Genomic DNA, 23251 nt, shown 5'->3' with positions numbered 1-23251 from the left:
AGTGGGGAATGGGGAGTGGAGGGGCTGGACAAAGGGAGAGAATTTGAAACTCAAAATTAAAAAAAAGAATGCTATAAGATAAATAAACAAAGGGAGGGAGGGAGATATAGTTATTAGTACAAATAATAAAAGTTAAAAGATCCCAAGTAGTGTTTCACACATATGTACTCGATAAATGTGACCTGATTGAATTTAGAAAGAGAGAGGAGAGAGAGGAGAGAGAGGAGAGACAAGAGAGGAGAGAGGGAAAGAGGGAAAAGAAAAAGGGAGAAGGGAGAGGAAGAAAAGGAGGAGGGAAGGAGGAAGGGAGAGAGAGAAGAGAGAGAGAATGAACAGGAGCAAAGAGGAAGCTTCTCCTATGCTTTGGGGGCACAACAAAAGCCATGTAGCCGGGAAGGGGCTCCCAGATCTCTTCAGAGGAGGAAGGCTGGGGAGGGAGGTTCCCCCACTGCCCATCTTTGTCTCCTCCCAAGCCCTGGGCCCTCGTCCACTCTGGGCACTAGCACAAAAGCTCTCCATGAGGGAGGCACTTGTATTCCATGGCCGCCCGCTCATTCTGTCTAGGCTTGCCTCACACCCTCCCTGTAGTCATACAGCCTTAGAGTTGGGGCCTCAGAAGGAGTGAAATCTAATTCTGTGCCCACCTAGGATCCCCCCTCCCACATCCCCCAGTTCTCCACATGAACATCTCTACGAAGGGAGTTCACACTAGTTATACTTATCCTCCATCTTCTCTACATTGACCCCAGCCCAGGAAAAAGGTCCCCCTAGATTTTTTCTAACTATCCACTGGGGTTCAGCTAAGCTGGTTCCCTCTATACACAAGGCTGCTTTAGGCTCCAGGACATTGACTGTACCCTGGGTGAAACACGCTCAGCACCCAAAAACCTGAACTGCCTTCTCCTTACATTGTGAATGTTGGCTCAACCCCCATCCCTGTCCAGTCAGGCCCCCCTCTTACATCCTTCACTAAACCAATCAGTCAAGCAATGAAAACTGATTTGAAGATTAGCGTCGGCAGAAGACACTAGGCAATAAATCTGCAGAAAAATCAATCATGTAAATCATTCCAAAGCCAAGGGAAATAATTTTGGGGTTACACATCATTTTAGGAGTATCCCGGGATAGGGGCTCTTCCATATGCCACAGAGAAGCAGTGGCAGACATGCGGCCCAGGATACTCCCTAGTGCCGCCAGAATCAGATTAAAATGTAATTAGGAAATATTTAACAAAATAAATAGAAATACAATAAAACCTAAATAACATTATATTTTAAAACTAGTATAGTTTAAAACTAAAGCATGCGGCCCACGGGGATACTTATGTATGGGTTAGGGGCCCCCGTTTCTTTTTTTGAGGTTGAAAAACTGATGCAGAGGGTCAAGAACCTGAGGAAACAGGGGAACAGTGAAGTACTGTAAACTCCTTGTGGGCAGGGGCTGAATCCTCTCTAACTCTTGAATTTCTCTCCGCAGAGAGCAGTTTTCTGCACCAGGACTTGAATACTTCAAAATGCGTCACTTCTTTTCTATGGGCACTCCCCCTACCAACTCAGGTCTCAAACTTTCTGCTACTTAATAAATGATCTTCTAGAGTTGTCGTGGCCGAAACATTCACCACCCTGTGTCTGATCTGGTAACAAGGTTCCTCTGACCTTGGCTGAGTCTTCAAACAACAAACACAGAGTTTGCTTCCAGGCCTCTATTTAAAAAAATTTCCAGGGGGGCAGCTAGGTGGTGCAGTGGATAGAGCACTGGCCTTGGAGTCAAGAGGACCTGAGTTCAAATCTGGCCTCAAATCCTTGACACTAGCTGTGTGACCCTAGGTAAGTCACTTAACCCCAATTGCCTCACCAGAAAGAAAAAAATAAAAATAAAAAAATAAAAAAAACTTTCCAGGGAGGCAGCTAGGTAGCACAATGGATAGAGTCCTGCCTTGGAGTCAGGAGGACCTGAGTTCAAATCTGGCCTCAGATATTTGATACTTACTAGCTGTGTGACTCTGGCCAAGTCACTTAACCCCAGTTAAAGCAGTCGGCCTCACCAGAAAGAAAAAAAAAAATTCCTTGTCAGAACCTGTCCTATGCTGGCATAGCCCTCGAGAAACCAGCGTCAGCCCCAGGCTGTGAGAAAGCATCAGGGCTTCAGTGTATACAGGAGGTAGTTAATATGTGTTGAATTTACAAAGCAGGCATTTCATATTTGTTAAATTAAATGCATCCCCAATCACCTTATCTTCTATCTATCCAGATAAAAGAGGTACAATCCCAAATATCCCTTTCATCTTTCCCTTGACTTCCTCCCCCTTCCTATCCTCCCCCCTTCCGCAGACATACAAAGGACCACATGCCCCCAGCAGGGGTAGCTTTAACTGTCCCAGAACCCTCTCCTTCTCTCTCCCCCTCCCCCTCCTCTATGTTAAGTACTTAGTATATACTAGGTTATAGACTTGGCTGCTGCCAAGCCCTCCAGACACCCCTTCCCCAAAGCCATGGCTGAGGTCATTTCTGGTAGAGCTGCTGGGTTGAATGCAAATTCTCTGACCAAAGGCATGTCCACTTAGGAGGCAGGGGTGGGAGGGAGGACTAAACAAGCTTCACAGCACAGTTATGTCAACACTGGCGCCTTCACAGGAAAGAGGAAGAGAAGGCAGAAGAGCCCTTCCAGGATGGGCTCAAACCCCAAATCCGTGTGGCACGGCAAAGAGAGACGCAGAGCAGGCACGGTGTCTGTGCCAGAGATACCCAGCACCCTGCCGCCCCCACAAACACACCCTGGGCCCCCAAAGAAGGGGGTTAGGACAAAGGGGCTGAGCTGATGAGGCCTTTAAAGGGCCGGCACCCTGGCCCCGGGCCGGGCCTTGTCCTGCTCCATTCCACCAAGGGCAGGACCCCATGCTGTCTGCCAAGGGGGTGCTGTTACCTGGGGTGGTGGGTTGTTGTACTTCCTGTCCTGGGGAGTCCACATCCTGTGCAAAGAGTCTAGGGAGTTCTCAGACAGTGGTTGGGATTTTCGTCCTGCCCGTCGGCCCTTCAAGTCCACATCCTCATATGGATTCTCCTTGGGCAGATCTCCTGCAGAGGAGGATGGGGGCGGGGAGGGGTGAAGGGAAGAGGGACACAAACATACACACACACAGCCACACAAAGACACACACACGCACACACACACACGCACAGACAAGAAAAAAAGATTCCTGTGAACCAAATAAAGTGGCTCTTCCCCCCCTCAGGCCCCCTTGGCCCCATGAGTCATGCTGCTGTCTGCAGCTGGATGGCTCCAAACAGATCTTGGCCCTCTTGTCCAGAAGCCGCGTTCCCTTTCCCTCCCCATCCCCATCCCCATCTCTCCACCCCCATTCCAAGTGCTGGCATAGACAAGACCTCCTTAGGACCCTCCTTCCCCTGTGTGCCCAGCCAGGGAAAGAAGCGGGCCCTGGGAACCCTTCCTACGCTGAGCACCAAAGGAAAACATGCCAACACCTTCAGGGTCTTCCCTGGGCTGGACCACCCCTCTGCCTCCAAAGCCCCCAGCTGTAGGACAGAACAGCTGAGCTCACAGAGCACTTTGAAGTTTGCCCAATGATCCGCACACATGCCTCGTGATCCTCGCAGCAACCCCGGACGACTGGCACTACACGTATTCCTCTCCTTGGCTCACAGATGGGTAAACTGAGGCTCAGGGAAATGAAATAACTGGGCCATGCCCACAAAGCTAGGAAGTATCTAGGGGCAAAATTCAAACCCCGGGGTTTTTTATTTATTAAAACCCCTAAAGAGCCTCCAGCCATCAGCTTTTCTGTCTCCCTGCCTCTATTCATTCAATCTCTTTAAGATACAAGGAGCTTTAACTTTGAGGTTTTTTTTTTTAATCCTGAGTTTAGATTCTTTTAATTAAAAGACAAAGACAAAGAGCCCAAACCCACATTTTTTCAAACCTTTGTAAATTCTTCCAATCCTGCTCTGTTCTTTGTTGTTGTTGCGGAATGGGGGGAGGGAAGAGGAAAGTTCAGATCTGCTTTTTCACTTTAACCCGTTTTTAAAGGATTTCCAGTGGTTCTCACTCTGTTAACCAGTCCAGCACTCGACCAACCTTACAGGCTAACCTAAGTGTCTCTCGCCAACATTCTAGGCTATTTCCACACTTAGCCAACAGGCCTCCATGGACAGAGGGGCCAGCCCTTGGGGATAACCCCTTCCACAGCGATGGAGGGGATGGAAGGAGTCTTCAGAGCAGCACACAGACACACGAGTGTCACGGGGTGGACAGAAGATTCTGGAACCTGCTCTACCTCCTCTCTCTGAGCCCCAGCCCCTGCATACGCCGAGTTCAGGATCTAACAGCATCTTAAGCACATCACAGAAGCCCCTGCTTTGATCTCATCATTTCTAGAGCCACAACTTCTCTTAATTTCTTTTCAATAACTCTATGGGTATTTAATTCACTCCTTTTAAAAATATTTACTGCATACTTCCCAGAAGCTGGGTCCTCTGTTAGTCACATTGAAAGGGGAAGGGAAAGGAAGGAAACAAGCATTTATTAACCGCCTACTATGTGCCAGGCACTGCGCTAAAATCTAATTTGATCCTCACAACAACTGCAAAGTAGGTGCTGTTATTATCCCCATTTTTCAGTTGAGGAAACTGAGGCAAACAAAGATTAAGTGACCTGCCCAGGGTCACACAGCTACTAAGTATCTGAGGTTGGATTTGGAGTCAGATCTTCCTACTCTAGGCCTAGCACTCTGTCCACTGTGTCACCTAGCTGCCACTGTAGGAGATAAATAAGAAAAAGAAAATCATACTACACTAATATACCAGAACACCAAAAGTAGGCATCACTTAACCCCCAATTGCCTTGTCCAAACAAAACAAAACAAAACATAAGCTCCCTGCAAACAGGGATTGTTTCATTTAAAAAAAAAAATAAGAAAATTTTAAAAAACTTTAAAAAGTAGGCATGGGAAGAGCATTGTGGATAGAGACAGCAGCACTAAGGCATAAAAAGGTACATATGGCTTGTTTGGGGGCTCAACACAGGCAAGATAAGATTGGAAAAACAAGTAGAGAGGGGACAAGGAGGAGCCTGAATGGCAGAATGATGAGACTGGACTTGACCCTGCAGACAGCAAGGAGGCATTAAGATTCTTAAACAAAGGAATGAGGTGGAGGAAGATACGTATATAGCAGGTCTATCCTGGGTCCTTTTCTCTTTCTACTTCCCTCACTTAGTGATTTTATCAGCTCTTATTGGTTTAATTAATCACCTCTGGCTCCAGTCTCTCTTCTAAGTTGCAGTTCTACAGTCCCAATCACCTGCCGGCCACGACGAATTAGATGTTCCACAAGCATTTCAAACACAACATGTCCAAAACAGAATTAATTATCCCACTCCCAAATCCCACCCCTCTCCCCAACTTCTCTACTTCCACTGGGGTCCCCTCCATTCTTCCATTCAACTCAGCCCAAGGCTACATGGAGCCTTTATTGCTGGTGCCCTCTCTCCCTAACCACCTGGCATTTATCTGCTACGTATTTATTCTCTTTAGATGTGTTCTGTATTTATTTACAGATGTACTAGTTATCTCTCCTGAAGGTAGGAATTATTTCATTTGTTGTATTTATATCATCAGTGCCTAGCACAGGGCCCAATATATAAGAGGTACTTGTTGGCTGACAGGTAGATTTTAGAAAAGAATTGGAAACCAATTAGGTATCTATCAATTGGGGGATGGTTGATCAAACTGTGGTTCATTAACGTAAATAACGTAATGGAATATAGTATCGTATGGGAAGACTTACAAAAACTGGTGCAGAGTGAAGTAGGCAGATCCAGGAAAACAATATACATAATGACTATTACAGAATAAATGGAAAGAAAAAGAAAAGCTGAATGCTGTGTAATTATCATAACCAAACCTGGTTCGAGAGATGAGACAGAAAGCATGCCTTCCTCCCTTCTTCACAAAGTTGGAGAAAGCTGACGTATGTTGCCAGTCTCAGCTGATGTACTGGTTAGTTTGCTGAACTGTTTTTTCTTCATTACAAGGGGTGACTTGGTGAGTGGAGAGGCATATATTCAAAAAGGAAGATGATGTAAAAACAAGATATCAACTATTTTTAAAGAGGAGATAAAGCCTGTGAATCTTCTGATCCAAGCATAAGATGGAACATAGGCTAGGCAAATTCTCATGATGCCAGACCACTGGGCTTTCCATGGGTTCAAACCATTGATGATCCCTCTAGTCAAGGGTATGTTAACTCCCTAGTCCTCGGACAAAGCACCTTAATGCCTGCTGAGGTGAATGGACACTGGCCAAGAAGTGTAAAGGGACTGTTCCCTGAACTTTAGCAAATATTTATTAAATGCCTGCTAAGTACAAGGATCAGAGGATTTAGAGAAAGTAGAGGACTGCTACAGGTCAATTAGTCCTATGATTTTACAGAAGAGGAAACTGAAGAAGTTTAAGTAGCATGCCCAAGATCATACATGTAGTAAGGAGAATTTTGTCTCAAATCCAGTTTCTATGACTCCAAATCAGGACTGTGGCCATACTACCTCTTCCCAAAGTGCTCACGATAGGGAAAGCTTGATTCTCGGGCTCAAAATCTAGCTGATTCTCCATGCAGACCAGACTACCAATCAAGGAATCAGAGCTCCAGAAATAGACCAAATGAGAGGAGCTTTAGCTGTGGGACTGGCCTCCCTGTCAGGGGTCATGGACGGGAGAATGGAAAAGAAACACACCTTACCTTAAGACAACTCTTCTTCCAAGGTGAGGTAGGCTGATCCCCAGAGATGAATGCTTGCTAAAAGCATCCTTCTCCCCAGCTATTGTGGAAACCACCCTCTGACTCATCTTCCCTTAGCTTTCAATACATTTTCTTGTTGTTATTGTTGTTGTTGAGTTATATCTGACTCTTTTGATCCTAAGGGCCATAGCATTCCAGGCCCTTCTTTCCTCCACTATCTCCCAACGTCTTTCCAAGATCACGTTCATTGCTTCCATGATTCTATCCATCCATCTCATCCTCTTGCCGTCCCCTTCTCCTTTTGCCTTCAATCTTTGCCAACAGCACGGTATTTTCCAGTGAGTCCTGTCTTCTCAAGATGTGACCAAAATATATAAGCTTCAGTTTCAGTATCTGACCTTCCAATCAATAGTCTGAATTAATTTCTTTAACTATCAACTAATTTGATCTGTTTGCTGTCCAAGGGTCTCTCAAAAGTCTTCTTCAACACCACAATTCAAAAGGATTGATTCTGCAGCACTCAGCTTTCCTTACAATCCAACTCTCACAGCCATGCATTACTACTAGAAGCTCTGACTACAGGGACCTTCGTCAGCAGGGTGATGTCTCTGCTTTTTACTATGCTGTCCAGATTTGCCATAGCTTCAACCCATTACCCATCTATTAGTGTAACCAGCCATCCACTCAACAAACAGCTATTAGTCACCTATTAAGTACCTATATACAGTGCCTGAGTATATTGGATCATACATCTGTCCATCCATCTGTCCATCCATCCATCCATCTATCCATCCACTTATTTCTTAGTCTTAACATGCTAACTCCTACCCTTCACATAAACTAACTTCCCTTCCTCTCAAATCTGCAATTCCACAAATCTAAAACGTCTTTGTTCTGACAAAGTACGTCTTCTTTGGAGCTTTGAAGGGGCCATCGATTTGGAAGTGGAGCTGCCAAGCCTTTTCCATGCCTGTCCTTTCACCCTCCTTCCTTCAACCAACTGAAATCAACTCAACATTAAGTTTTACGAATGGCGCTGGGAATCTAAAGGAAAAAAAAAATCTAAATTTAAATTTAAAAAATCCCTGCCCTTGAGGAGCCAACATTCCACTGAAAGAATCCAAAAACTAAATAAAACCAAGAAATTTCAAGATGATGGAAGCTGGGAGAGCAGGAACACCTTTTCCCAGGAGGCGGCATTTGAACTGAACCTTGAAGAAAGCTGAGGAAGGAGCGCACTCCTCCATAGACTCCTTGGGTCATTTTTTCCAGCTTGAGACATTTACTTCCTGACAGGAGTCAGCAGGGGAAATAGCCACCAATTCATTTACTCCACAAACATTTGTGATGTGCCAAGCACAAGCAAGGAAGCTAGGGGCCATTTAAAGATAAATAAGCTGTGGTCCTAGCCCTAGAAGGAAGATAAGATAAGGATAGAGATAAACAAAATACAAATTAAAATACAGATGTATAAAGGGGATACCAAGTGCTACGAGGCTGGAAGAACAAAAGCCAAATTCCCATCACAACCAAAGTTTGGGACCCTGGGACTCACCAGGAAGGGAGCAGAACAAAGGACCCAAAGACTAGTTTTCTCTTCCTTTCTCACTGCTTAGCAGCAGATTTTGGGCCCAATAACTCCATATTATTATGCTTCCTGACTTGGTACCTTAACATGGCTACTGCTTAGCAACCAACTCCTAGCTGGTAGACCTAGTTAGAAAACTCTATTCCTCAAAAAAAAAAAAAAAAACTCAGATTTTTGCATGATGGGAGAAGACCAGATCTATCTTTGTTCGCAATAAAAAAGAAGACAGTTGATCAGGGCATGGGGTTTGAAGAAAAAGGAAAATGCCATGAGGGGCCCTCCAAAGTAAGAAAAGATGTCTTTCAAGTCAACGGATCTCATGCACAGGATGAAAATCTACCCCCATGTTCCTGGGGATTTCACAATTTCCAAAGCCAAGATTATCCTGAATCGGGGAATCAACTTGTTGTTGTTACCATGAAAAACCACAATGAATTTAGGAAATGCCTTTTAGAAGAAAAAAAAATAAAGACGGGGGAATTTTAGTCACAGTTAATTAGACTGCAGTTGGAGCAATAAAAGTTTCTGTAAACTAATGAGTCAAGGAGGGGTCAAGAAAGGACCTGGGGTTGGATTAAGTGATTCCCAAACACCCAAGTACAGTAGAGTCCCCAGTGTCTGAGCAAGGCTGAGCAAACATTTTCCCGTAACAGACTCATGTTATTAAAATGACTTGTAACTGTTCCAAAGCCCTGAGCAGGGCTGACCCCAGCAGTCAGACTTACAAAACAGAGCATGAAATCTACCAGCCCAGTAAATGGTTTCACCAGCCTGATGAATTAGAAGTAAAGTAGGTGAGTGCAGGGATTCTTTCTCCAGAAAGGAAGGAAGGAGGAAGGGAGGGAGGGAGGAAGGAAAGAAGGAAAGAAAGAAAGTAAGAAAGAAAGAAAGAAAGAAAGAAAGAAAGAAAGAAAGAAAGAAAGAAAGAAAGAAAGAAAGGAAGGAAGGAAGGAAAGGAAGAAAGAAAGAAAGGAGGAGGGAGGGTAGGAAGAACAAAGAAAGGAAGAAGGGAGGGAAGAAAGAGAGAGAAGAGAAGGAAGGAAGGAAGACAGAAAGGAAGGAGGAAAGAAAGAAAAAAGAAAGGAAGAAAGAAAAAGAAAGGATGGTGGAAAGAAAGAATGGAAGGAAGAAAGAAAGAAGGAAGGAAGGAAGGAAGGAAGGAAGGAAGGAAGGAAGGAAGGAAGGAAGGAAGGAAGAAAGAAAGACTTATTATTAAGATCATGCCAGGCACTGTGCTCAACACTGAGGCACTATGTTAAACATACAGTGTGTAACTTGCCTGGGTGAGCAGCTATTTACAAGACTATGCAGAGAGGAGACACATTCCTTAAGCAGCAGCAGGGCCCAGTGGTCCAGACCCAGCTCAAAGCACAGGATCTCAGAGATGGAGAGGACCTTGAAGGCCTTCTAATCCATCCTGCCCTCTGAACAGGACCTCCTTCTATAATCCACCTGCAGACCTCCAGTGAGGGGGAATCCCCCCCTCAAAGCATCACATCCCATTTGTAGATGGCACTACCAGGAAACTTTTCCTTAAATCAAGTCTAAATTTACCTTTTTGTAACTTCCAGCTAAACACCCCCAGTTCTTTGAGCTTGAGGACTCTCATTCCCCTAGCTCCCTTCCTCTGAACACCGTGCCCTTTGTAAGAAGCGGCATCCAGAGCTGAACACTGCTCCAGTAGTGGTCTGGAGGTCGCTAGGAGGGGAGTACCAAGTGCTAGGAAACTGTCCGAAACAAACTCCCATCACGTCCAAAGCCTGGGCCCCACCGGAGGGGAGTAGAATAAAAGAACCAAAAGCCCACTTTTCTCTCCCTTTTCCCATTTAGCAGCAGCATCACGAGTTAATTCCATATCGCTGTGTTTCCTAAATTGGTACTGCTGAGATGACTACTGCTTAGCAACCAACTCCTAGCGGGCTTCGAGGCCAGGTGGGAAAACCTCTATTCCCAAACATGCATAGCCAGGCTCACTATACCTCTCTTAATGCAGCCTGAGATTACATGAGCTTTGTTATTAATACAAATAATAACTGACATTTCCATAGTGAGTCAAGGTTTGCAAAACACTTCACAAATATCATCTGAATCACATGACAAACCTAGGAAGCAGGTCCCACAGGTGTTATTACCTCCAGGTTACAGATGAGGAAACTGAGGCTTCATGATCACAAAACTAGGCAGGTCAGGGATGGAATTTGAATTCAGATCTCCCTGGATGCAAATCCATTGTTTTACCCATGATGCTAGGCTGACCCTCTTCTTCGCTGCTCTACCACATTGCTGACATATTAAACTTGCAGTCTCCCCAAATCCCCTTTTCTTTTTTTCAGATTAACGGCTATGAAGAGGATTTTTTTCAAGTCAAGTTTAAGACTCCACATTTATCCCTACAAAATTCTAATTCTGCCCAATATTCTGTCCTGTTGAGATCTTTTTAGCTCCTGACTCTGGATCCAATGTGCTACTTATCCCAAGCTTTCATGTTCCCTACAAATGTGATGTGCATACCCTACCTGTGAAGTCTTCTGTTGTGCCGTATTAAATCCCAGACCCCTTCGACCAGAAGGCGCCTTCAGAGGTCATCTCCTCCTCCATCCCCCAGCTTACACAAAAGCTTTGCCTCAACTACTTCAGACAGATAGTCTTAGAACACCTTCTTAGAAGAAACATCACTTCTAAGCTAAGGAGCTGTCACCTCAAGCATATGCCCTGTTCCAGCCACACCCAAACATGACCCAAGTCTCCAACGATCTCAGAGAGTTTACAGACTGACTCAAGCCCCTATATTTTTTCCATTCAAGAGCCCTAGGATAACAACAACAACAACAATAATAATAACAGCTAATGTTTATAAAGCATTTTAAGGTTTGCAAAATGCTTCCATATGTTCACTTATTCAACCTGAAGGCACAAGCCTTTGGGGTAATGGGGTTGTATTATTAAGTAAGACTTGGGACACAAGGAGACCATCTAGGCCAAGGGAAATTCCAAAGACCTCCAATCAGGTGAGCTGAGCAATGACGAAACCGTGCAGGAGCCCCTGAAGAGGGGAGATTGGGGTAAAGCTGGGGAGTCTGGGGAAGAAGTCACAATTCTCCAGCTAGAAGCCGACAGGGCCCAGAGGGAGGATTGGGCCACAGTGGCTCAAGGGGGGAGGGGGCTTTCACCTGCATTCTAAACTATTATGCCTATGAGGAAGGCAGCACCAGGCATCCACATGGCCCCGAGCTGCCCCTTAGCCAGGACACCAAAAGACCAGCTTTCTTCCCAGGAGGCTTGGCCTGAGCTGCCCAGTTCCACCACAGCCCAGCCTGGGGAAGCCAGAGGTCTCAACCTTTCCCAGCTTTGCAGCAGAGATAAGAGGAAAGGGCATTGCCAAGAATTTCCACTTTGCACTCTCAGAAGGGATCGTCAGAGGCTCAGCTTATCTCAATAGTGTTTTTGGCTAAAGAGACAAACGCTGCCCAAGCTGGCCCGGCCCCCACCCCTAAACCGTCTCACCACTACCTCCTGGGCGCTGTGCACAAGGAGGCTGGTTTCATTCCACCCCTTCTCATCTGCCAAACCTTCCTCTCCCATGCAGCCTTATTTAAAACCAGGGAGGTGACAGTGACAGTCCCCTAGGAGGGAACCTAGCTGCATAAAGGATGTTTGGGGTGGTAAGGAGAACGGCAGAACCAGGACCCCAAGTAGAAGCTCAAAGTCACTCGGTTGACATCCTAGAGACACAGGTGGCTATGTGGGCCTTTCCAGGAGGCCCCACGTGGTAGGTAATCTGGGGCTGCAGCCCCCAGCACCCCTGAACAAGCATCAAGCTTCAGGTCCACTGCCTAGTACCAGCAGAGTCTCACCCTGTCCCTTCAAGACTCAGGCATTCTCTACATTACACCAAAGTCCTCCGCATCCTTTTCCATCCTCTCCTAAGTGTCTGAACAACTCCCAACTCTCCAAAGAGAGAAAGGACAATTTCTCCTGAAAACTGGCCAAGGGACACTTTGCCCGAGTCCAAGGGAGAATGAATGACCCGTGCTTCTCCCCTTTCCAGCACCCCCATGCTTGAGTCCCCTCCCATCTTCCTTTCTGAGTTCATTCCTCCCATTCATGACTCCCATGATTCCCCTCGCCTCTCCCCTTCCCATGCCCTCTGCAGCTCTCAGGACCCACCCCTCCAGATGCCTTTATCCCTCTCTTTCATAGTTCCCAATGCCTCCCCCAATCTCCCTGCTGCTGGCTCCCCTGTACCTCTCTGGCCTCTTGTGTCCTGTTCTTCTCACCATGCCCTGTGACTGCTGCTAACCCTTATTTCCCTACCCCACCCCTTCCTGGGGAGAATGGGGAAGCTAAGCAGAGGCTAGAAATGTACTCAGCTGAAGCTAAGTTACCTCATTCAGGGTCCCAGTTCCCAGTTCACTCCTCCGCCAAAAGGCCTGGAAGAGTTCTCTCTGCCTGGAGCAGGTGGATAGGGAGAGGCCCCTTGTCTGGTCAGGCAGAGTTGCCTCTCCACGCAACGGCTTCCTTGGACACATTTGTAAGCAACAGATTCAGAACAGAAACAGTCATCAGGTTTCGAACAGCAATACCACGTTTTAGTAGGATGGACAAAGATTAATCCCCTGGGAGAGAGGGAGGAAAAGGAAAGGAGAGGAGAGGAGAGGAAAGGAAAGGAAAAGAAAGAGAAAGAAAGATGAGAGAAAGAAAGTGAAAGAAAGAAAAGAAAGAAGAAAAAAAGATAGAAAGAAGAGAAAGGAAGGAAGGAAAGAGAATGAATGAGAGAAAGAATAAGAAAGAGAAAGAAAGAAGCAAAAGAAGAGGAAAAAGAAGAAGGAAAGAAGAAAGAAAAAGAGAGTTTTGCCTTGTTGCTAAGCACCTCATACATGCCAGGCACTGTGCTAAGTGCTTAACTGAAGCAAACAGAGCTTAAGTGACTTGCCCAGGGTCATACAGCTAGTAAGTTCCAAGGCTGGATCTGAATTCAAATCTTGCTGACTCCAGGCCCAGAGCTCTAACCACTGCACCCCTGGAGCCAGCTCAAGAAGCAACAAGGCAGGGACAGCTAGGTTGTGCAGTGGATAGAACACCGGCCCTGGATTCAGGAGGACCCGAGTTCAAATCCAGCCTCAGATGAGACACATAACACTTACTAGCTGTGGAACCCTGGGCAAGTCACTTAACCCCATTGCCTGCCCCCCCCCCCCCAAAAAGCAACAAGGCAAAACTCTCTTAGGAAAGCCTTTCTCTGCTACAATTCAGTATAATGAAACTTAGAGGTTTAGGCCAGAACCACTTCCCCCCGACCTCCCCCCAGGGCCATACTTCAGGCAGTGTAGTCTGGTAAATAGAGTGCTAACCCCAACACTCAGCACAGTTCCTGGAACACAGTAGGCACTTAATAAATGTTTACTGACTGACTGACTTTTCAAATCCCATTTCAGATACTTACTAGCCAGGTAATCCCGGGACAGTCACTTAGAATCTTTCTGGGTCTTGATATCCTCATTTGCAAAAGGAGAGGGTTGGAGTCAATGACCTCAAAGTTCCATTCCAACTAGAAATCTCCAGTTCTATTACTTAGGTCAATCACTGACAGACTAAGAAGTCAGAGGAGTTCCCCAGGGTCAAGTTAAGGCAGTCAGAGGAGAACCTAGATTCAGTCCTTCCTCTTTGCGAAGAGCCAAGTTCTGCCACACAGCAAACTTCCTCCTGGGACACAGAGCCAAGCACCCCTCACTTCAGAATTATTAGAGTCTTATAGCCCCTCGAGGAGTACTGAATCCAACCACTAGCTAAACACTATCTCCTACACCTCCAGCAAGTGGGCATTTAGCCCCTTCTGAAGACCTCAAGAGACAGGGCTCCAGCTATGCTGTTGGACAGCGCTAACTACTACAGTTTTCCCTTGTTGATGTTCAGCCGTGACCCCATTTGAGGTTTTCTTGACAGAGACACTGGAATGGTTTGCCGTTTCCTTCTCCTGCTCATTTTACAAATGAGGAAACTGAGGCAAACAGGGTGAAGTGACTTGCCCAGGGTCTCACAGCTAGTAAGTGTCAGAGGCAGGATTTGAACACAGGCAGATGAGTTTTCCTGCGATCTATCCACTGCACCACTTAGCTGCTTACAAAGTTTTTCCTTATTTGAGCCCAAATCTCTTAAATAACTTCTGCTTGTCTATCCCCATTCTACCCTCTGCAGTCAAGCACAAAAACACAAATCTCATTTCCACAAGATAACCCTACAAATACCTAAAGGCAGCCACCAGGACCCCACTAACTTCTTCCTTTCACTAATCTTTATATAGCAAGGTCCCTAAACCACCCCCCTCCTCCCCATTCTGGGTCACTCTGCTTGGGGAAGGTTCCAGTTTGTCAAAGTCCCTTCTAAAATTAGGTACACCAATGAAAACAATACCCCAGATGGGTTCTGACCAGGGCAGAGAACAGCGGGCCCATCACTTCCCTCTTCCAATAATAACAACCACTTACGAAGTACCTACGAGACGCTGGACAATAGGGTTACAAGAATGAAAAAACACCGCCCATCTCTCTTGTCTGAGAGCTTGCAATATCACTGAGACTACATTAGACCATATAACTATAGTCTGGATTGCATCGGTCCCACCACGCTGACATGTAGTCATCATGTCTCTCCCATCTTTCACTTGGGTGGTAAATGATTTAAAACATTCAAGTGGAGGACCTTATATCCATCCCTATACATTTCATCTTAGTTTAAATCCATCAGTCCAGACTGTCAGAATCTTTTTTGGATCCCGGTTCTCTTATCCACTTGTTTAGCTATTTCTCATGACTTCCTATTATCTGGAAATTTAATACAGATGCCATCTCTGTCTTTATCCATGTTACTCGGGGGAGGGGGGGAGCAGTAGAAGAAGATAGGGCGAAGGCCAAATCCCCGGGGCACGCATGTGGAGACTTCATTCCAAGCTGACATTGATCTATTCATACATATTTGCTGGGTCACAGGACCAGAGATTTGGCACAGGAAGGGATCAAGCAGGCCATTTCATTCAACTCCCTCATTTTACAGATGGGAAAACTAAGGCCAAGGAAGAGGAAATGATTCGCTCCAGGTCCCACAGGTGGGAAGTGGTAGGTGGGATTTGTCTGATTGGGCCAACAGGTTCTATATAATCATTTAGCTCACATCTCTCCATCTTGTCTATAAGGATATCATGAGAGGCTTTGTCAGATACCTTGCTGAAATTCAGGCATATTCTGTCTAGATTGACTAGTCTGGCTTTCAATAAGGGGCCACGGAGTCCAGCCCCAGAATCAGAGAAGCAGGTATCTGACATCAATTAGCAGCTAGGTGTTCAGTGGATAGAGCACTGGGCCCAGAGTCAGAAGACCTGAGTTCAAATCTGGCCTCAGACACTTACTAGCTGTGTGACCCTGGTCAAGTCACTTAACCTTCTTTGCCTCAGTTTCCTTGTCTGTAAAATAAGCTGGAGAAAGAAAAAGCAAACCCCTCCAATATCCTTGCCAAGAAAACCCCAAAATGGGGTCACGAAGAGCCAGATACAACTGAAACAATTAAACAACAAGACAATTTGCCAAAATGACAGCTCTTCATTCGGTGGTCGGTGAGCAGTCTTCTCTCTCTCTCTCTCCCTGTCTCTCTCTCTCCCTGTCTCTCTCTCTGTCTCTCTCTGTCTCTGTCTCTCTCTCTCCCTGTCTCTGTCTGTCTCTGTTTCTGTCCTTGTCTCTGTCTGTCTCTCTGTCTCTCTCTCCCTGTCTCTCTCTGTCTCTGTCTCTCTCTCTCTCTGCCTCTCTCTCTCTGCCTCTCCCTCTATCTGTCTTTCCCTCTGCTTATATGTTTCTCTCTACAGTTGTAGTGAAGGGGGGTTGGTCAGCATCCCCCTAATCAATTGATTTTCCCTGCCCCACCCTTCTGGGATGAAATCACAGAGGTGGTAGATACCAGAGACAGGGTGTTCATGTGTTAAATGAAGTATGTACACTACCCCTTTGTGAAGTGGGTTCTCTTTGAAGGAACCAGATGGTCAGTTAGCAGCCTTTAGAAAGCTAGCTTGCCAGCTCTGAATGAGGGTCCGGAGCAGGAAGCAGTTTCAAGGAATGTGACCTATAGCATTCTTGAGGAGAGCCAGGATGGAGGAGGAAGAACCCAGCTCTTAAGATGAGAGATCTCTTTGCCTCTTCCCTTGCACCCCTAACAGGGAGGGAAGGGGGGGTATCCCTCCCCCCTCATCCTCATCACCCATGGAGTTAATTTGCATCAGAGTTATTCCCCAAATAGGAGACGCCAGATCCAATAGGAAGCCAAGACAGCTGAAACAGCTCCAAGAAAAGTAACCCCTGGCAGCTATGGATTTGAGAAAGAGAATTAATTCTGACAGTCAGAAGTCTAGCTCTGGAGAGGAGCAGGCCAGGGAGCCCAGCTGAGACCCTCCCAACAGAGACATGGCACCCGAGGATATGGGGGAGCAACACGAGGACCCCGCAGGAAGAAAAAGGACATTGGAGAGGGGAACTCCCTTGGCCAAATAAGAAAACAAAAAAAAAAAAATCGAGTCTATTTTAACAGAAAGTAAATGCCTCATTTCTGACGTGGGAGTTATTGAATCTGCTCTCTATGTCCAGTTTTTAAGAGTAAAGATCAAAATTAACAAAAAATTGGAAGAATAAAAATGAGAAAAGATGTGGTGAAGCCTCACTAGCAGAGGTCTTCTCTCTGTATGCCCATTCATCCCATGGATACTCTGTGCCCTGGTGGGAGAGGGTGCTTCGGGTTTATAGGGGTAATGTTCTATAGCTACTATTCTCCCTACGCTGTCTTAGTAAATACTTTTGCTTTGAGCTAATGTGTCTACTGGTTGACAAATTAAAGGTTAGTACTCTGGTGGAAGATGGTGAATCACAGTTTCAGGAGCGTGAACCTACAGAGTGGCTGCACAGGAAGCAGCAGCCACGTCACCCTCTGGGAGACCCAACCTGTAAGTCTCAGATGTCAGTTTGAGGGGTAGTTCCCAGAAGGGGTTCTACAAAAACTCCCCAAAGAAAGGATCAGCAGGGGCAGCTAGGTGGCGCAGTAGATGGAGCACCAGCCCCGGAGTCAGGAGGACCTGAGTTCAAATCCGGCCTCAGACACTTAACACTTACTAGCTGTGTGACCCTGGGCAAGTCACTTAACCCCGACTGCCTCACCAAAAAGCAAAAACAAAAACAAAACAACAACAACAAAAAAAGATCATCAATCTTGCCCCATCCCAGGTGAAAGAACATACCACTGACAGACCTAGAAATGCAAAACAGAACAAGGAATCCCTGAGTCCAGGCAATGTATAGTTCTAAGAGCTCCCTTGAAGGCTAGAGCTATTACTTACCAGATTTACATCTCCAAGGTCATTCCAGTAGACAAGAGGTAAACAGTGATCCCTCCCCCAGAATCTCAAAGCAAGTTAAAGCATTGAGGGCCTGGTCATGAGGACAGGGGGAAGAGGGAGCACCTGCAGATCATCTGATCCATTTAGAAGGTAACCTTGAGCTCTCAGACCGTGGGCAGAGCAAACTAAGGTGGGCATGCCAAACTTGAAATAAACCTAGCAGCAAGTAGAAACTCCCTGCAAAGTCCTTCACTGAGCTCTGAAACCCAAACCCCACTAAGGGCTCCAAGCAAAACCCAGCTGACTGATGTCCTTCAGTCTTTACCTACTTCTGAGGCTCCCTAACGGTGAGAGGAAATGACGACTCTCTCACTAAAGGACACACTCACCAATCTGAGATTCATGGATCTAGACAGGGCTTGTCGAACTCACTCCCCTCAGCCTGTGGGAAGCCTCTTGATTGCTGGGGAATAATGGATTTAAAGCTGGAAGGGACCTCAGAGGTCACAGGCTAGTAGGGTAGGAAAGGCCTTCAGAGACCATCTAGTCCACCCCAACACTGACAAGAATCCAATCTACAACAGATCTGACCAACCGTCAACCACCCAGACTCTGCTCGATGACCTTTGGGGAAAAAGAATCCACTTCTTGCCAAGGTAGCCCATTCCATTTTTGCATATCTCTAGTTGTTTTTCTTTAATCGAGCCTAATTTTGCCACTTTGCGCCTTCTATCCATCGCTCCCTAGTCGGGTCCTCTGGAGCCATACAAATACTTCAGGAGAGCCACCAAGTATACACTCCACCATGTCTAATCTTCTTCAGGCTAAACACTCCTGGGGTTTTCAACCAATCTCAAGGCTTTTGATGATACTCTTTACCTTCCTCTGGACGCTTTCCAGCTTATCAATATCCTTCCTAAAACACTGCACCCTAACACAGCACTGCAGATGGGGTCCGAGCTAGTCAAAGTACAGTGGAATTGTAACTTCCCCTCCTAATACCGGATACTATGATTCTCTTAATGCTAGTTAAAATTGCAGTACCTTCTAGGGTTGTCGTATCATGCTACTGACCCACTGTCTAGCCCCCTAACTTCACAAATGAGAAAAGGGGAGTGCAGAGTGCTTAGGACAACCCAAAGTCACATACACTGGGGTAGTAAGGAGTATAGACTCAGAGTTCTTTTTTCTGTATCATACTTTAGAAAGCAATCTGAAAGCAAGGGCTAAGTTTTGATTTTTGTAACCCCAATACCCACTATGGGTCTAAATAAATACTTGCTAAACTTGGCAGAATTTTTTAAATGTCTTACCCTGATTATTAATGAATGCTTGCTAACTTGGCAGAATTATTTTAAATGTCTTACCCCAATTATTAATAAATGCTTGCTAACTTGGCAGAATTATTTTAAATTGTTTTACCCTGACTATTAATGAATGCTTGCCAACTCGGCAGAATTTTTTTTTTTTAAATTCTTACCCTGACTATAGAATAACAGAATACTAAAGCTGGAAAGTCCTCCGAAAATCATCTAGTGAATCCTAGACTAATTTCTTTATTCTATAGATGATCCCTAAATAACTGCTTCTCCTTCCTACAAAGAGAAAAAAGGGAAAAGGCTTTCATTTTTTAAAAAATTATAGTTCTATGCTTTGCCCAGAAAAAAGAACAGTTTGACCTTACACCCAGTTCACTTACCATAGCTCACAACGGACAAATTCTTTTTATTATGCAGTCGACGATACTCCACATCCGAGGTCTGATCCTTGTGCACCAGCACACATACTCTCCCCTGCATCCCACCACCAGTACAGTCCCCCAATTACATTCCTGGCCTTCTCCCAAGTGCCCCTTGGTCTGGTCCACATTGTCCAGACTCATCCCCATTTGAGCTTTCCCCAAAAATGCATAAGCTCCTTAAGAATCTTAGTTATGGGGTGGGGAGGGGCAGCTAGGTGGTACAGTGGATAGAGCACCAGCCCTGGGGTCAGGAGGACCTGAGTTCAAATTCGGCCTCAGATACCCAACGCTTACTAGCTGTGTCACCCTGGGCAAGTCACTTAACCCCATTGCCTAGCCCCTTGCCCCCCAAAAAAAGAATCTTAGTTATCCTACTTTTATCTGACCAGCTGGAGCTGAGGCCCAGGTATAAACGCAAACCACAGCCCCTCTCAGGGCCATCCCCTTCTCCTCATTCCCATCATTCCCACCCTAGGACAGGCCCTTGGTATTACCCCTCAAAGGCCTATTACAATAGGTCTTTCTGCTCCTGGTCACTCTTTTATTCAACCACCAGGCTAATCTCCCTTAAGCAGAGATCTGGTCACTTTATTTCTCCAGTCAGTAATCTCCAAAGGTCCTTATTACCTACTCAGTCAAGTTCAAACTCCTTTGATTAGCATTCTAGGTCTTTTGTGATATCGTATGATCCCACCCTTTCTAGGCTATTCCATAACATTTCTTTCCAAGAAATCAGTACTGTCGCCAAACTGGACTACTCTGGAAAAATGCACTTAACCGCAGATTGCCTCAGTTTCCCCAAATGTAAAAGGAGGATAATAATAGCCCTGTCTCCGAGGGTTGTTGTGAGGATAAAATGAGATAATATCTGTAAAGCGCTTAGCACAGTGCCTGGCACTGCCACACAGTAGACCCTTAATAGGCGACTGTTCCCTTTTCTCCCTTCTCCTGCCCATAGTAGACGAGCCTAAGGTTTGCCTATGACTCCTCCAGGCTTCATCTGAATAGGGTTAGGGAAAGGAAGAACACAGCTAGCCTCCCTCAACCTACCCCAGGAGAGGAGTAATCTGAGTTAAGAGGGCCATACTCACTAAAGCCCCCTTGACACGTGCCCAGTGCTCTAGCCTATGCCCTCAAAGTGCCGCTCCTCGTCCCAGGCCTCATTAACACTACAGCCTATCCATCCACGAGGCCGTCACATAATGCCGCCTTCATATAATAGCCCCGCACAAGTTAGCGCACTGCCTGGCATATCGTAGGGGCTTCATAAACGTTCCTTCTCCTTTCCTTCAGTTCACTGGGCACTAGGCCTCCTCCTCTGACAACCCAAGGGAAAGGGAGGGGGGAGTGCCAAGAGATCACCAGGAAACCAGAGGTGCGAATCACCTTACAGTGGGGAAGGAGGGTGACTACCTGACACCTGGGGTTTCAGTTCCCAGAAACTTGGCCTCCTTCCTGCCAGCTGCCCCACCCAGCCAGCTCCCTACATGCGGAAAGGTGGACCCTTCCCTCCCTCCCCAGATCCCTCTGAGGAGCAAGAGCATGGGAGGGGTCTTTGAAGCCCCCTTAAGAACCCCTACTCTCCAAACCTGAGTCTGTTTTCTCTCCTCTCCCACACAGGTTTTATTTACAGACGGAATCAGATTCTGGGTCTCAGCTGAAGGGACAGGGCTCCAGAATCAGCATGAACGTTAATAAAAAGAACTCCGGCGGCTTGGATCATGTTTCCCATGTCCTCTAGCCCACATCCACAGCCCTCTCCGCCTCCATCCCCAAGCTTAAACGAAGCCTCGCCCGGAGGCCCTCTCCCGCTTAGCCTGAGCCCTCCCTGAGCCCTCGGCTCCTCTGGGGCCTTACCCACAATGTCCTCATAGGCATTCTCCTCTAAAGTGCTCTTGGATCCAAATTTGTGCTGGCTCTCAGTACCGTTCTCGGTGGGGGAGGAGGGGTACAGGGACTGGAGACTGGACGCATCCTCAAACTCAAAGGATTTTCTGTGGATCCCAAGAACAAGACTCATTCAGTTGGAGGGGGAGGTGAGAGGGAAAGGGGGAGGGTCCCAAGCCCACCCTGTGGAGAATACATCCAGCAGCTATGACCAGAGCCCATTTAAAAATGGAAACTTACCAAACAACTGCAAGGAAGAACCAAATTCCATCTCCGACCCCGTAAAGGGTCACTTTTTCTCTAGAAAAGGTCTTAGAGACCACTCCTTAAACACTTAAGGGGGTAGGGGTGGGAGGGCCTAGACATGATATAAATTAAGATAAGTAACTGTTGCTCAGCAGGACGTCAAAACACTCAACTGAAAAAGGGTGATGTCCATGAAAGTAGAGGCCATCCCCCATCACCGCCATGCTGTTGGCAGAAGAGTTTGGAGCCAACGGTAAGGCTACGTCCCAAGTTCCGAGGGCTAGACAAAGGCTGTCACAGCCACACTACAGTAGTAGATGCTTTAATGATGGATATTTGATCATTCTCACACCAGGTCAAAAAAGGTCGCACACTAGGGCATGGTACTAGCCATGAGAGGTCAGGCAGAAGAGAAGGCATCCCATCCCCTCTTCCCACCTCCCAGGCTTGTGGTCAGGAAAGCCCTGTGTAGATAATAGAGAGCTACATAAAGCCCTGCATTATTACTATCATCACTAAACCTTTTATATATTAGGGACCACCAGTCCTTGACAACCCTCTGTGATTTCTCTCCTCTGATTTAGCTAAAAAAAATTCAAAAAAAGTTTGTGAGAGATGGTCTCCCTATCTATTCTCAAATTTTCTCGTGTTTTAAAATAAGGTTACTACCATATCACACCTAGCAGACTGGCCAACATGACAAAACAGGAAAATGATACATGTTGAGAAGATGTGGGAAAAATTGGAACACTAATGCATTGTTGGTGGAGTTGTGAACTGATCCAACCATTCTGAAGAGCAATTTGGAACTATGCCCAAAGGGCTATAAAACTGCATACCCTTTGACCCTGCAATACCATTTCTAGATCTGTATCCCAAGGAAATCATAAAAACAGGAAAAGTTTTTTCATGTACAAAAATGTACATGAATATTCATTGTACACATGTACAAAAATATTTATAGCAGCTCTTTTTGTGGTGGCAAAGAATTGGAAATTGAGGGGATGCCCATCAACTGGGGAATAACAAGTTGTGGTATGTGAATGTAATGGAATACTATTGTGCTATAAGAAAAAATGAGCAGGCAGAATAAGGTTACTACTAGGTTGAAACTAGAGCTGACAGGGGGACCGAGAGGGTGGGGGTGAAGACCCTTCTCCCCAAAAGTAAAGTATGATGGTGGAGTCCCTTCTTGGATATCCAAGAAGATGAGGGATAACCAGTCGTTAGAATTCAGCTAACATTATCAGTCCAGCCAGACTCAAGGGAGAGAAAGGCACCACGTGTGGCTGGTACATAGTCTTACTAACCCCACTTCCCTGACACCTCCTGTATACCTCTGGGGGCCCAGGGCCAGGCAAGTGAGGAAGTAGAAAGAGCCAAAGCTGGGCCTCGGCGAAGGCAGTTCTGGGGACGCTATGAGCCTACCCTGCTGGGCAGACAGACCCACTCTTCAATAAGACCGAAGCAGGTCAAATTGGCTTTCAGCATTTCCCACCCCCCCTTCCCATTTTTCTTCATCGGCATCTTCTTTCCCATCCTCCACATGGACCCAGTGATTCCATGAGACTCCCCCTCTGAGAAGGAAGGAACCAGATCAATGTCTTCATTCATACCAGCATTAGGCTCATCGTGGGGGCAGCCCCTCCTAGGAGGGAGCCACATTTTTT

At 46.2% G+C, this 23251-nt stretch overlaps 1 protein-coding gene across 3 annotated transcripts in view; it reads right to left on the bottom strand.

Moving 5' to 3' along the window:
- Positions 1-23251, bottom strand: part of ST5 (suppression of tumorigenicity 5) — a 213514-nt gene that overhangs the window by 32004 nt on the left and 158259 nt on the right. For all 3 annotated transcript variants that reach the window (XM_027852699.1, XM_027852700.1, XM_027852701.1), the window contains 2 exons: positions 21306-21442; positions 2923-3074 (listed from right to left, as the gene is read on the bottom strand). In XM_027852699.1, coding sequence (XP_027708500.1) covers positions 2923-3074; positions 21306-21442 — 289 coding nt within the window. The remainder of the gene's footprint in view (positions 1-2922; positions 3075-21305; positions 21443-23251) is intronic.

Source organism: Vombatus ursinus, unplaced genomic scaffold (assembly GCF_900497805.2).
Source record: "Vombatus ursinus unplaced genomic scaffold, bare-nosed wombat genome assembly UNPS02009770.1, whole genome shotgun sequence".
NCBI lineage: Eukaryota > Metazoa > Chordata > Mammalia > Diprotodontia > Vombatidae > Vombatus > Vombatus ursinus.
Note: the sequence above shows the minus strand (reverse complement) of the source record. Positions and strands in the feature narration are given on the sequence as shown.